At 39.4% G+C, this 15,035-nt stretch overlaps 1 protein-coding gene and 1 long non-coding RNA gene across 2 annotated transcripts; both read left to right on the top strand.

The window, feature by feature from the left end:
* The first annotated feature begins 4,548 nt into the window (after nt 1–4,548).
* Nucleotides 4,549–12,516, top strand: LOC124049936 (agouti-signaling protein-like). Its single transcript, XM_046372069.1, has 3 exons — nt 4,549–4,855; nt 10,150–10,226; nt 11,016–12,516. The coding sequence occupies exons 1-3, from the start codon at nt 4,732–4,734 to the stop codon at nt 11,211–11,213; spliced, it is 399 nt and encodes a 132-aa protein (XP_046228025.1). The 5' UTR covers nt 4,549–4,731; the 3' UTR covers nt 11,214–12,516.
* Nucleotides 8,482–9,542, top strand: LOC124049937. Its single transcript, XR_006841511.1, has 2 exons — nt 8,482–8,990; nt 9,228–9,542. It is a non-coding gene; the product is annotated as an uncharacterized LOC124049937 (long non-coding RNA).
* Nucleotides 12,517–15,035: the final 2,519 nt, after the last annotated feature.

The following is a 15,035-nucleotide window of genomic DNA, read 5'->3' on the forward strand; positions in this document are numbered from 1 at the left end:
CACCAAAGGCTTGGACACACATGTATCCGAATATAAATCTAAGTTGATTTTTATTTTTTTATTGATAATTGTTTTACAAATGAGGATCCTGGTTATGGTTGCTAGGCAAACTGTCAATGAGGAAGCTATAGATTCACACATCTACCCAATGAAAGTTTGGTGTTTAGCATTTAATATGGCTGCAACATTTTCTTGTGTTGTGTGTGTCAGTGCCTCTTTGTATTTGAATTGTGGTGCTACACACCCCTTGGGTTCAGTAATCTTACACAATTTCCCAGAAGTTGTAAACAAATCATTTCACTGGCCACCGGAGAAGAATGACATGCTGGCCATGATGACCACAGACCTGCAAGTAATTACAGTCAGTTTTTACTGTCTGTTAGAGATTAGTGCCAGAGAATGTCCAGCAAAAGGTGTTAATGAGGGATTTGTATCATGGGTGGCAGTATGACATCAGTCAAACTGGAACGCTAACCTTTAGATGATGTTCTAGACATGGGTTATAGATGTAAATACACTTGGCCAACTGGCGGGACATAAATTAGACAATACTGAAAAGTCTAATGTTTGATTCTGTAAGCTGTATGCATAGGTAATGATTTAACAAAGATAGTTAATGATGACAACAACCACAAGACCTTATAAACCAGCAAGATTAATGTTTAATAGATGTGTAGTGAAGTGGATTTAAAAAGCCCATAGTATAGTCATTGTTTTGATCAAGTTTCATCGTTACCTTTACATTAGAAGGACTTTTCTCTAGACTGCTACATTTGTGTGTATGACTTATATCAGAAAATAATATCTGCCAGAGGTCATCACTGTGGACGCCCACCAGTATGCCTACAGGAAAAACCACTCCACGGATGACGCCATCTCATCAGTGGTCCACACAGCCGTCGCCCAGCTGGAGAGCAGAAACTCTTACATCCGTCTGCTCTTTCTGGACTTCTTCTCTGCCTTCAATACCATCATCCCACAGACCCAGGTACAGAAGCGCTCCACCCTTGGTCTGAGTCCCACACTGGGGAACTGGGTCCTGGACTTCCTGACCACCAGACCCTAGACTGTCAGAATCCACTACTCCACCTCCTCCTCCATCACCCTCAGCACTGGTTCTCCCCAGGGCTGTGTGCTGAGCCCCCTCCTGTTCATTCTGCTGACGTATCTGCTCGGCAAGGCATCCGAGCTGTCACATAGTGAAGTTTGCAGACAACACAGCAGTGGTGGGACACATCAACAAAAACGATGAGTTGGAATACAGAGAGGAGGTGGAACAGCTGGTGCAGTGGTGCAGAGAAAACAACCTCTGCATCAATGTGAAGAAGACCAAGGAGATGGTGGTGGACTTCAGAAGGGACAGGCACCCTACTCCCCCCCTGCGGTGAGCCGGACTTGGGAGCTCAGTCCTGAGGAGCTTCTAACACTGCATGGTGGAGAGCGTCCTCTGCACCTGCATCACTGTGTTGTACGGCAACTGCACCGCTGCTGAGAGGAGGGCTCTGCAGAGGGTGGTAAAGGCTGCACAGAGGACCATGGGAAGCAGTCTTCATACCACCTCAGACCTCTACACAGCACGATGCAGGGGGGGGGGGGGGGGGGGGGGGCCCACCACATCATGAAGTACTCCACCCATCCTGCACAGGGACTCTGCCAATCCCTCCCCTCAGGCAGGTGGCTGAGGGGCATCCGGAACAAGACCACCAGGCGCAGAAACAGCTTCTTCCCGGAAGCTGTCAGACTGCTGAACTCTAGCCATGTCCTGTGGATCCCCCACCCCCCACCCACGACACACAGAACTGCGCTACAAACACTTTATCCTGCAAGTGCAATATCACAAGTGCAATATTACGGACTACTTTCTTGGACTACCTCATACTTGCAAATGCTAAACTGGCTTCTTTATTTAAATGTTTAGTTTATATCCTATTTGTATTTAGCTTATATTTCTATTTCCATTTAGCTTATATTTCAATTTTTATTCAATTTTTCATTTCATATTTTATATTTCACTCATTGCTCCCGGGACCTGAGTCCTAATTTCGTACCACAAACATGTGAGCTGGTATGACAATAAAAGTTCCTTGAATCCTTGAATGAATGGTTTCTTTTACACTTCTGCCAAAGGATGACATTCCCTGAGGATCCTTTGCATCCTCAGTAATGCTGTGCTCTGGGAAATATTTCACCATATGGTGACCAGATGGTTTTAACAACTCTGCAGTTGTTAAAGCCTGATGCATAGTTACTGTGTCATAGTCGTATTTTGCCAGTAGGACAGGATTATTGAATGGCTCAGTCTGGTTTAGCTTATCATTATGCAATATATCGCTAAGGTACTATGGAAATCCACTTATACTAATATCACTTGTGCCACTTCATATTTCCCTCAGGTTGTTCCATTTGATCAAAGAAAGACTATAGTATTAAAATTGATGCCCTGTCAATCATCCAAAATCACTAATGATTGCTGAATTGCTTTGCAAAATTTCTCTTAAAAAGAAGCCTTTTGAAGGTGAAACATATTAGATTTTGAACATTAATATAACAGCAAGCTAATATTTGCTATGTGGATATAGTGGAGTAAATTGAGCAGAGAAGGAAGTCACACTCCATCAGTATGTGCTGAACTTCTCTGTTCTTTGTTTTGGTAGCTGAGCTGAAGAAAGATGGCTGATTGGTGAGTTTCATTACCAGGTCATCAAACACTTTGTTTTGAGAACATGAAATTGTATTATTACAATTTCAGACTCCCCTGTTAAATTATTCTTAATATGATTGATATCACCAGTTGAACCCACTTGTCCTAATCTCCTTCTCTGCACAGCACCTGGACACTATAACCCATGGTTTATTGCATCCTGACTAGCTTGGTGTAAATCTCTGTTCCTGTCTGATTAAGGACAACCTGTCCAAATGTCAGTGGGCTCTGATGCAAGACTACTCACAAAATCCAATAGAAGATTGCCTATAACCCCATTTTTACCCCAGCTCTACGCTGGTTGTCTGTACATTTTGCAAAGATTTTTAAGATTTTAATGATCACTGTCAAGGCGTGTGATTACCTCCTGACTGTATTTCTGACTTGCTGACCCCACACAAACCTCACTGCAGCCTGGAATTTTCCATTGGGTCCCTATTAGTAATTCCCAGGTTGAGGCTGAAAACCAGGGGAGAAATATTTTTGCAGTCAGTCCATTGACTCTGGACTGTTATTTTCAAGTTAAATGTGCTAAAATGTAAACACAATAAAAATATCACAGTGGGAAATATGAAATATAAGAGGAAGGAATCAACCAAGGCAACCAAGACTTTTTTCTTGTGTTTCTTTCTCTTTGTTTTTCTTGTGTTTCTGTTCACGGTGTTCCTTGAAACTTGCTACTTGGGTTGAAATTCTTCTCTCCAAACTCATTTTACTCAATTTCCCCAGGGGGATTCAAGATTATTTTTTATTTTCAAACAACAGCAAATCAGTTCCTCTCACATGTCAAAATGTCTGACTTCAGTAAAAGATTTAGATTTAGATAAGGCTACTTTGGGGGCACTAGCCCTGATTATGGGGATTACAATAGAATCAACTGTCTTAAAGAAGGATGCAGTGAGAAAGATGGGCATGTATATTAACACGCTCTACACAGAGGGAGGAGTTTCCATTTGTCTATCATAGTTTAAAGTGACTCACTATTTTGGATTTAGAGTAAAAAGTTTACAGATGTAAATAATAGCTGCACGGACTATGGTTTCTTTTATATACTGACACATTTATTACTGGTTTAAATATTAGTATAATATAAAGTATTAGAACCAAAGTGGTTCAAATACTTAAAATTTTTAAAGGACTCTTGAGAGGTGGAGGTGCAAATTTTCATTTATTTGGATAAATATATAACAGTGCTTCTTCTTATTTTCATTTATTTATTTTTTGTTGACCAAATATCTATTTAATGTAGAGTTTGCTTTATTTATTTGATCCTTGTTTGACCTTGTTTGGAGGTATTTCCTGTAATTTTTTTTATAGTTATTCTATGTTTAGCTTACATTGATGCAACTAGTGTAATAGCTGTACATGAAGAAGCACAGTGGTAGTTGTTGGCAACCAGAAAGAGATCAGCATGAACCAGCATGAATGGTGGTGGCTTGGGAGGGGTTTGTATGTTATTGTATTGTTGAAATAATGAAAATAAAAAATTGTTAATCTAAAAAAAAAAAAAAATCATTTAGGACCTTGAATGAAGCGTGGAAATGACTACATGTTTTATATATTTATCTACACACACACACACACACACACTCACCATAATGTTTTATATTTATTATTACATACTATTGTATAGTATTGTCGTCATATATTATGTTTTGTAATATTGTAGTAACCTGCTTGTCTAAACGCCACAGCCACTGAAAGAGACAAATAAAGTGAAGTATTTTGTGTGTGTGTGTGTGTGTGTGTGTGTGTAATCTATCGGCGTTTATAAATGTAAAATCTAAACTTGAACCATAATGTCACTGATGTTGATAGGCCTACTGCTGAGAGGCGTGAAGAGGAGAAGGGCGTGTACTGTGCGTAAAACCAGCTTCTCAAGTCGTTCAGAGAGGGAAACGGAGACCAGGACGTCCAAGTCCCAAGCTGGATTTACAGAGTGCAGCTGACAACGCAGCACACCACAGTACCTTCTTTGAGCTCCACGGTCCACATCGGAGGAGAGGTACCCTAACTGGTTACAAGACAGGATGAAGTTTGCAGTTTCGTGGTTTTGCCTTCTGCACTTGGCCCTTGTTGGTGCTGGACTGTTCTCCCGCCACGACCTTCACAGCAGTGTGTCAGGCCGCAGAAACCAAACCCCTCACAGCACAGGTGAGTGCACTGCACGACATTTTCTACTGCTCATTGATCACTTCTACTGCTGATGCTTTTTGTGTTCAGATAAAACAGACAATAAAAGCACACACACACACACACACACATATATATACTAAATTGACAGGAGGTTAATGGATAGAATAAAAATATCTATGAACTTACAATGGAAGCCGCATGCAACATACATGATAGTGATAGAACGGGAGTACCCGTTAGTATAGAAACATAAAACGAATGAGAATAGTGCTACAACATAAAGGATTAAATATATATCACTGTGAACAAAGATCGGATTGTTCAGAAGATCAAAGATCATAGTTGGCTCGTATTTATAGGCGCTGTGTTAATTATACATAAATTAGTTATTTTGAATCGTGACCATGCAGTAGTCCCGTAGGTGATTTGTCCAAAGTAGTTTTCGCGTAAAATCGAAGTTCAGATTAAAATGGCTGCAATATTAAGACAGGCTAGAGCAATTAAAACTGATGGGTTTCAGTCTGAACATGACTTTTAGGATACTTTGAAATGTACTTTGTCGCCAAAATTGAACTGATCATATAAACCTGAAAACCTGGACATGATTAACGTGTAGGTCGTGAGTCCTGGGTGGACGTGGTTTCGGGCTGTGGTTCTGGGATCTCACACCAGAACATGTGCTAATTGTAGACACCGAAGAGAAAACAGATATGTGAGAAATCCTATCTGATTTGGCACATTGTGGCGTGATGACAATATTTAATCGTCACCCAGTGCAGCCTATATTGTGTATGGACATGTGTGCATGTGTCCAGTATTTGTCTGCAGTTTTTTTTTTTTTTTGTTGTTGTTGTTTGTTTGTTTTGTTTTGTTTTGTTTCTTTGTTTTTTTTTCAAAAGCACAGCTGCATAATATAAACGTTCATGTGAAACTGCACTGTATAGACTGTAGGATGATCTGCTGTTCATCTCTGACAAGATGTAATTTTTCATCTGGAGCCACAGGCAAATTTCTGTCACAGACTCCCATACCTCTATATGAAGTGACACTGGAGACGTTACCCTACACACCCAAGGCACGCATGTTTCGGTTTATGCTGCTACCCTATAGGTACTTCACTCTAACTCCACATGGTCTGCAATCAACTCGTCTGTACACAAAACTTTTGGAAAAGTTTGGATCAAAGTCAGCATTGCATGACTTTAATACTTGACTTCGGGTCTCGCGTCATGATTTATCACTTAATGTCAGGTTTTCAAGCTTATTATTACGTTTGTTTCACGCGTAGCACAAACTTTGAATATGGCACGTTCATGCATGGTGATTGATGAGTGCATGGCCTTAGCAAAGTTATAGCTTTTCACGTTAGATGCAGAAGTATGCACATATAGTGGCACGACATTTTTTCCACATAAATGGTTTAAAGGGAAACCCTAAAATGGCTCACAGCTCCCATGTTTGATTAGTACAAGATGCGCTCTGAGAAGAATCCCCTCTGCTCCTCATAACACAGCACAGCTGGAGTTGCATAGTGAACTGTGTACAACAACAGGGGGACGCACTGAGCCATTATTGGCTAAGCTGATTTATATTCTACTTCTCCTGTCAGCTGAAAGATTTTAAGACCTGTTTTAATGCCTGTGGGGTAGTTTAACTATTTTGCTGCCATTTAGCTATGAAACATCAAAGTAACTGGGCAGACAAGAGACCCATATATCATCCTGTCAGTCTCAGCGCAGTACCACTGCGACGCATGTCAAAACCACTGTTTACAATACATTCAGTAGAATATTTACAGCACAGAAGCCTACACGCAGCTGGGAAGTAGTAGTAGTCGGAATTTACCACCTTGCTCCTCAGGGAATTTTATTTGTGGATAGAAAAGGAAGTGACAGGAATATGGGGAGGCCTACGGGGCAATGATCTGTATGTTTTGCTGTCCCGTGATTACTGAAGAGAACCATTTGGACGTGGTGGAAGACATGCATGTAAACAGAATTTTTGAAAAAGACCTTTATTTATTTGAGTAAAATGCAAAAAGGCAAGATATATTAATGTTCAGACTGCTAATCTTTATTGTTTTTTGTTTGTTTGTTTGTTTGTTTGTTTGTTTGGTAAATATACACTCATCCTGAATTTGACGCCTGCAAAATGTTCCAAATAATTTGGGAAAAGGTGCACGTTGTTACATCACCTTGGGAACTTGGGGCACTAGTTGTTAGTAGTATTTAAAGTAAACGGTTTCCCATTTTTGATTGATAAACGATGGGATCAATTTGTGCACGCGCTCACTGTGAAGATACGGTATGGCATAAAAAAGAAGAAAAGGAAAAAAAGCGCGTGCACAGGACAGTAGCCGCGAGTGGAAAAAGCATCCTCACGAGGGAGTAGCTACTTCAGCCCCGCGAGCACGGCGCTATGACGAGCACTTAAACTATTTTAAAGTTGGATTGGAATTATCAGATGTATTTGAGATAATAAATGGAATACCACAATTTAATACCGTGATCAATGATATGTTCGAAGGGAGGTTAGCATCAGATGAAGCCTTATGGATCAGAGGATGTGAGTCAGCAAAAGTAACAAAATGAAAGAAGCAAGAGTCAGGTGGATCAGTGTGCATTCAACTGGAGATTTATGCTCCCCTCTGCAAATCGTGCTGTGCATTTCACAAGACAGAGAGGAAGTTTACGACAGAGTGTCAAGCCATATGGGCAACTCACTAGATGAAAGAAACCTATAAAAAAACTCATGTTGAAAAACTGGAGGCAAAATGCAAGAGTGGTTAATCTAATGAAAGCCATAGCAGGGCAGCAATGGGGAGCAGAAAAATAAGTACTAATGAATGTTTACAGGGCCTTAATGAGATCCTCATCAGTAGATTATGAATGTTGGGTACACGGAGCTGCAGCCAAGATGCAGCTTGATAGAAAAGGAAATCTAAATAAAGGTTTCAGAATATGCACTGGTGCCATGGGAACATAAACACAACACAGTACGTGTAGAAATAGGAACTGCTCTGTTAGATCTTAGAAGGAAAAAAATGTTGATGACATACTGGATCCATTTACAGGGATGTGGGGATGAGAATTCAGTAGAGGATGTGCTATAGGAACTGGGGGATGTGGTAGATTCGAGAGCAAAGCTTTGGAGGGACAACAAAGGTAAACACAGAAGAATATGGAATGAAGACATCCAGTATAATATTCCTACCCTTATAGGCAGAATTATCCCATGGCTGTTCACAAACACTGACATACATCTCATGATAATGGAACTAAAGAGAGAGTGGGAGAAAAGAAAATACATGCAGAAAAATATGTAAGAAAATACAGACAATTTACAAAATGAGCACGACAAAGCAGGCACAGGAATTCACATCACCGAAAATGAAAACTGACAAACTAAAAACTACCTGAAAAAGCCTAACCAACCACTTCTCAGATTACACAGATGAAAAGATGTGGTAATAACAAACAGGCTTACAGTGGGTTGAAGAAGTTAAGCTGAGTGGAGTGATGTTCTCTATAGGTCCAATTGCTGTTCCTCAGTATTAAATCTATAAAAGAAATATGAGATGATCTTAAACTAGAATTTGACCAAAGCCTTTTCAGACTACATAAGGAAAGATGTGTATAGCTATGCTGTTTGGTGCCTGTTCTTTTTGGTATTAAAGGGAACGAAGGAGCAGCCAAAAATTCAACTAATAAGAAAGACATTGTTGATATTGAGGTTGATAAAGGGGAAAGAAAAACAGTCATTAAAAAAGGAATGATGAGAAGGTGGAGTTGGGCACCAAAATGTGATCAGATTACGAAGTATATATACGAATATATACTTGGAATGTTATAAGTAAAAGGAAGAAAGGGAATGGCTCCTAATACGGATCAGAGGACAGGTAGAGAATGCAATCTAGAGGGATTACTGGGCATAAAGAGAGACAGGAAACGAGGCCCACAGAGCTCTGTGTCCAGTGCAGTAATGAAAACAAAACCTTTGCTGCATACTGCGCTACAGCAGGTGGCGGTATGCACCTCAAAAAATTGCAATCAGCCATTGAACGAAGAAGGCGAAGAAGCAGCAGCAGGCGCAGCAGCAGAAGAAGAAGAAGCTGCTGCTGCTGATGTGAAAGATGAGAGATTTCTTCTTGCAGGTGAGTTATGTCCCTTTTTCCTCAAAACGCGCATTTGGCCGAGGCTCAAACTCACGAGGAAGACCATGTTAATATGAATATACAGCATATATAGTGCTTTTCTTGTATTGATCATGACGATAAAGCTAAATACGCTGTCCTTTGTAGCTAACGTTAGCCTTGGCTGGAGTAACTGCTAATTTTGAGTCAGGACGAATTAGTTCTGAAACGTAACATGTCTAAATGGTTCTTTTGCAGATGCACCAGCAGTTCAGTGATGTGTGAGCTGAGCTGTTAACGTCCTTCTTTTCCCTCATGTCTCCTGTCGCGATGCTGCTGTCATCATCGTCTCTCTGAACGTGTCCCTTCAGTTCCGGTCAACCCGGGACATTCCTTCGGCACTCTTCGACAACACTCAGCATTTTTAACTGCTGTAATAAAATGTTGAAACAAGTTGCTCCGGTCTCTGGAATCAGTCATTCCAAATTTTGCATTTGTCTAAATTTTTTCAGTGTTAGACACAGCCTTTAATTTTGTACAGGTTTTTTGCCCAATAAAAAAATGGAAATGGAATGAAGCCTCCAGTCTCGTGCCTTTCACTTTGCATGTTAAAGTCTTAACTTGCTTTTATAGATGCATGAACAAGCTGTTTCCGGACTGTGGTTTTCCTGAGGTCGTATAGTAATACCCTTCTTTATATAACCAAGCTTTGTTTTCTGGTAATTGGATACAAGATATGATGATGCTAAACACACACACACACACACACACACACACACACAGTGTATCCGGAAAGTATTCACACCGCTTCACTTTTTCCACATTTTGTGATGTTACAGTCTCATTCCAAAATGGATTAAATTCATTTTTTCTCTCAAAATTCTACACAAAATACCCCATAATGACAAAATGAAACAAGTTTGCTTGATTTTTTTTTTTTTACACTCTTTAACAACCTTTGCTGCTCTCCTGACGGCAATCAAAAAAGAATTGGAAGTAATTTTTTCATTGCACCTCTCTATTCAAACTAAGATGATATGTGTGGTCAGTTTGTACAATATGACACAGAATTAAAAAGCTCTACTTTGTTTTTTTCACTATCATTTAGACAACTCTAATGTTAGATTGGACACAGTGCAGAATAATAACCTATTCAATTGTTCTGGTGCTATTTCTATAGGATCGTTGAGCCAAGGTAGACAGAGATCACTGTTTGCAAGGAGAGGACATTATGAACGACAAAGGATTCATGTGCCGGTAAGATGTGTTGTTTATACTCCAGTTTTGCTGAGCATAGACATTTCTAGTTCACAGAAGGCATTTCTGCTTAGTAACACATTATTTAATTAACTTCATTTGTCTAAAATTGTGTTTTGATGCACTACATTTTGATTTATATAATCTCAGAATTCATTCAAATAAATTTAAAAAGTTCAGCTACAGTTTGCACAAAGCCACATGTGTGATGCATGACATTCCCAGTTTCACAGCTTTGGGACATAGTTGTTCAGCTTCACAATGAGTTGTGCTCCATCCAGCAAGCGTGTTGGCATTTCAGCTCTCAGCCATTTTGGAATTGTCAGCTAATTCAGAAAGCAGTAGCAGCAGAATCTGCACAACCTCATCACAATTAAAACCACTCCTTCAGTCTCTGCTGTTGAATCAGATCAATTCTGTCCACTCATTGTTAAGTCCGCTGCTAATTCTTTGGTCTGTCAGAATTTCAACATATTGATTTATCTATCATCAGAGTCTTGGATGAAGCCTGAAGAAAAGTTGTTGCCCAGCTTTAGCTTGTTTATGTCCAGGATATTAGTTGCTTCATTATTATTTTTCATTGTAATTTGTAATTTATTATAATAATTATAATAATAATTATAATTACTATTGTTAGTAGTAGTAGTAGCAGGAGGAGGAGAAGCAGTAGTACTTCAATTAAAGTACTGCACATAGAAAAAGGTGAGGCAGCATTACTTGATAGTTTGATTTTGATGCTCCTATGCTCACCTACTCTGTCTCCCTCTTTCTGTTCTTTCCACCTTACAGAAGCCCAAAGAGGTTCCTGTTACTCCAAATGGTCTGCCCCCTCCCACTAAATCGGCACCCAAAGCTGTGCAGTCCACCTGTTCTGAGCTAACACAAAGCTGTCTGCCCCAGTCTGGCTGCTGTGACCCACGTGCCTCATGCCACTGCCGCTTCTTCAATGCAATCTGCTTTTGCCGGTTATATAAGAACAAAACTTAAAGGACACCAGCACACCAAAACAGAGACACAAAAATAAACTCAAACACACACTACTGGCTTATGAACACAAATGACATTGTAGCCACACAATGTGGATGGGACAATATGCATCATCACACAATTTCAGCCTGTTAAAGACAGTGAATGGTCATTTGAAGGAGTTTAAAGATGTCTCTTCTACTGATACTGAAGCCTACGGTCTCCTCAAACCTCTTCATTCGTATGTGAACTATTTTAGGTATATTATCAGTATTATCGTTATCATTAGTGTTGCTCTTATTTTGGTATTGCTGACAATGCTGCATTTCTTCAGTGTTTCACTTTCAAACACACCTGAAAACCTACCTGTTCACCATGGCCTATGGTCTTATGGTCTTTTGTTAATTATGTTATCCCTGGCAATTACTGCTATTGTTATTCCGTGTTTTAGCGTTATTTGTTTGTTTTGTTTATTTGTCTGCCTTCATCTGTGTAAAGCCTCCTTCAGTTCCTAGAAAGGTGCTATAAAAACATTTTAATTATTTGTCTATATATAACTACCATGAGCATATAGCTTCTCTAATGTTATTACCCTCATGCAAATGAATTCATGTGTTATTTGTCTTCTTCAGTTGATGGTCTTCATCTGCAGTCTTTAATGTGTCCATTGAGGTAAAAATTACAGTATTTGACCTTGTAGCTTCCCAGACATCTGTCATTGTGAATATACATAAACAATTAAAAAAGCTTTTTTTAATACCTCAGTGTGGTTCGGCATCACAGTAACATATGGGTCTGATGGGAACTATGTAATTTATTTTTTTGTAAACATTTATGACTGTGACTCAACTAAGCATTTCTTGAGACAGTGGCAGCCCATTGTGTTGCCTCAGACTGAAGACAATATTAAATACATAGTTTCCTTATTTGGGAAATGAACATACTCTTCCTCTTGCCAGGAGATATGTAAGAAGACTTATACCACTGTCATGTCTGTACAGTAAATGTTAAGCTAAGCTAAGCTTAGGACTGGAAACAGAGTAACAGCTGGCGGTCGTCAAAATTCTATATTCAAAAACTGTAGGGGATGATTTTAACACTGCTCTTAAACAATATTCATGAAACCAATAAGGTAAAACATTAAACATATTGTCTTAGAACTGTTTTCAGCTGAATATATGTCAGAAAGATTAGCATATTATCACATTCTGTTTATGTTTTTGGACTCAGGGCTATAGAATTTTCTATGCTTGGGCATATATGTAAATGTGTTTTTGACTTTTCAGATGCTACAAATAAATGCATTTAACGCACACTGCAGTTTCATATGGTAACACTGTCTTTATGGGCTTATTTTATATATTATGCTGTGATTTATCTGCATGCTGTCGTCCATTTGGTATAGAGTTTATCTTAAATTTTACTAAATGTCCTTGTTCTTGTACTCTGAATCAAGCACCAGTATTGTTGTTTTGTCCTTGTTTGTCCTGTAGCCAATGGCCTGATCTCAGTAATGGTGTCTAAATTTAGTTTTTAATTCCCAATGTTATCTCCATGCTGAAAGTTATGAACTCACAAATAAAACAAGCTTGTTATAAACATGCCCTTGAACAAAGTCAATGGTTTTTCTTTAACTGCGAAAGTAATGGGTGCAACACATTAAATACCACCTTGGTGGTCACAAAGAAGCACACGTCTTTGCTGTCATGGTGACAACAGCTCTGTCCGCCGTTCCTTCATTCCCTGTCTGTAGGTAACTTTGATTTAAAATGTCACATGTTTGAAATACTGCATTGTTCCACAGAGCAATTACTATCAGGAGGGCTGTTTTTTCTTTTACTTCAGTCATGGCGTAAAAATCATGTATTCAAAATAAACACCCAACTTTGCAAAGGGAAGCAAAGGACCTGAAGGAGCACATATTCAGTCTGCACAGACCGCATTAACTATTTGATTTCATCTGAAATATTGTTTGCTTCTAGATGATTTCCCCTCAAATCCAGTTCTTTCCCCAGCATGCCCAGATTAAGTTTCGCAGCCAAAGAAAGTAAATTTGTTTCTAGTTTTTGTGAAGGAAAGAGGGACTTCCATAGTATCCCCACTTTTTCTCCCCTCCAGCATGGGAATAAAATGCTGCATGAAATGCATGGATTGCGGTGACTAGGAACATATGGACATCATGGTTAAAAATGTAAAGTTAAACCATGAGAATTTTCTGCTTCCATAACTGCAATAGCGGTATATAAATTTACAGGATGGGGAGGCTTTGGGTCAGATGATCACCCTGTCTCCTGTTTAAAGGTTGTGAGTGTGATCATCCTTTCTGTTAGCCTATCAGCATGCAGCCAAAGAAGCATAAAGAAGTTGAGAGCACTGTATAGCTTCTTTCTTAAATAAAACAATCCATTAGGCTCCATATCACACCCGTTTCTCACTTAAGAGTATTTTTACAATTAGAGGAACTAATCCCTCCCACTTAATTTCATCCACCTGTGGAGGACGCAGATGCAAACATTGAATTAGATTGAATTAGCAGGATTAGATGTGTGTGCCAGCCAAGCCCTTGGTTTTTGCTCCTAACTCTAATAGTGAATACTCCTCACCCCCAGCCACCCCGTCATTGGTGTTCCCCAGGGGTCAGCACAAAGTTCAAATACCAGCATCTGTGATTGTAAGAGAGTGTGTTTGTGCCCATGGCATACTTGAGAATGCAACAATAACACTGAAAGGTTTATACAGATTTTGGAGCAACATATGCTGCCATCCATGTTGTTATAATCATGACTGTTCCCCAAGAAGATTTCTTATTGTTCACATTTCCCTGTGTTCCGAGAGCTTCCCTGTCTGTCTCTCATTGATTATACAGTTTTTGTCTTTATTTTGGCATAGGCATTCGTGTTCTCCTGGCTCTGCACATCATATACATCTGTCTTCAGTCAGCACACCTGCTTCTCATCAGTTCATCTGTTTCCAGTACATCTACCCCAGCTTCTCACAAGGTCAGCATAGCCTTTACTATAGTGATTATTCTCTCACTTATCTTTCTGCGTGCCAGCAACCTCCAACCCTCCGTACTATCCGTGTCAGCGACACTTCCTTTTTACTCACACACCCATGCACACTCATTCATCACTCTCTTGTTCTGCAGCCACTGGATCTTGTTTCCACCTCATCCAGATCTCAGTTTACAAAAGTCAAACTCTTTTGTTATCAATGCCACCTTGTCCATGTCCTGAACCTGGGTCCTACCTGTTTTTGTAATAAAAACAATGTCTGTATCAAAGACATTCTTGGTCATTTCAGTAATATGATGCCAAACCATATTATGCAAGTCTTTCAGCACCATGGCTGTGTAGTAAAAGGGTGCAGGTACAAAACTTACCTGCAGTCCAGTCTGAAAATGTGTTCTGCAAAATGCAACAACTGAGGCCCCAAACTCTTGAGCAACTGAAATTGTATATGAGACAGGAATGTGAAGGAATTTCACTTTCAAAATTTCAGCAGCTAGAGTCTTCAATTTCCAAATGCTTACTGAGTATTGTTGAAAGAAAAGGTGATGTGACACAGTGATATGTACCTATTCCAATTTTATCAGGATGTGCTGCATGTATTAAATTCAGAAGTGTATATTGAGTATATTTATTTATTCAGTTGAATAGAGTAGAAAAGGATTTGCAAATCATTTCGTTCTGTTTTTATATACTTTTTCAACCATGCCCCATCTTTTTGGACATGAAGGTTTCCATACTTATGTGGAGGACATATAACTTTATCTGCCCCCCACTAGTGGCGACATGAACAAATATTCTCTTATGGTTTGTTTCTGATAGCAAATGCTGAATG

The sequence above is a fragment of the Scatophagus argus genome, chromosome 18, assembly GCF_020382885.2.
Source record: "Scatophagus argus isolate fScaArg1 chromosome 18, fScaArg1.pri, whole genome shotgun sequence".
In the NCBI taxonomy this organism is placed as follows: domain Eukaryota; kingdom Metazoa; phylum Chordata; class Actinopteri; family Scatophagidae; genus Scatophagus; species Scatophagus argus.

Bases quoted from the DNA above. Each gene is read 5' to 3' on its own strand.
- LOC124049936 (XM_046372069.1), top strand. From the start codon at position 4,732: ATGAAGTTTGCAGTTTCGTGGTTTTGCCTTCTGCACTTGGCCCTTGTT. The intron at 4,856-10,149 runs GTGAGTGCACTG...CTATTTCTATAG, and splicing joins CCAAACCCCTCACAGCACAG to GATCGTTGAGCCAAGGTAGA. The intron at 10,227-11,015 runs GTAAGATGTGTT...TCCACCTTACAG, and splicing joins GACAAAGGATTCATGTGCCG to AAGCCCAAAGAGGTTCCTGT.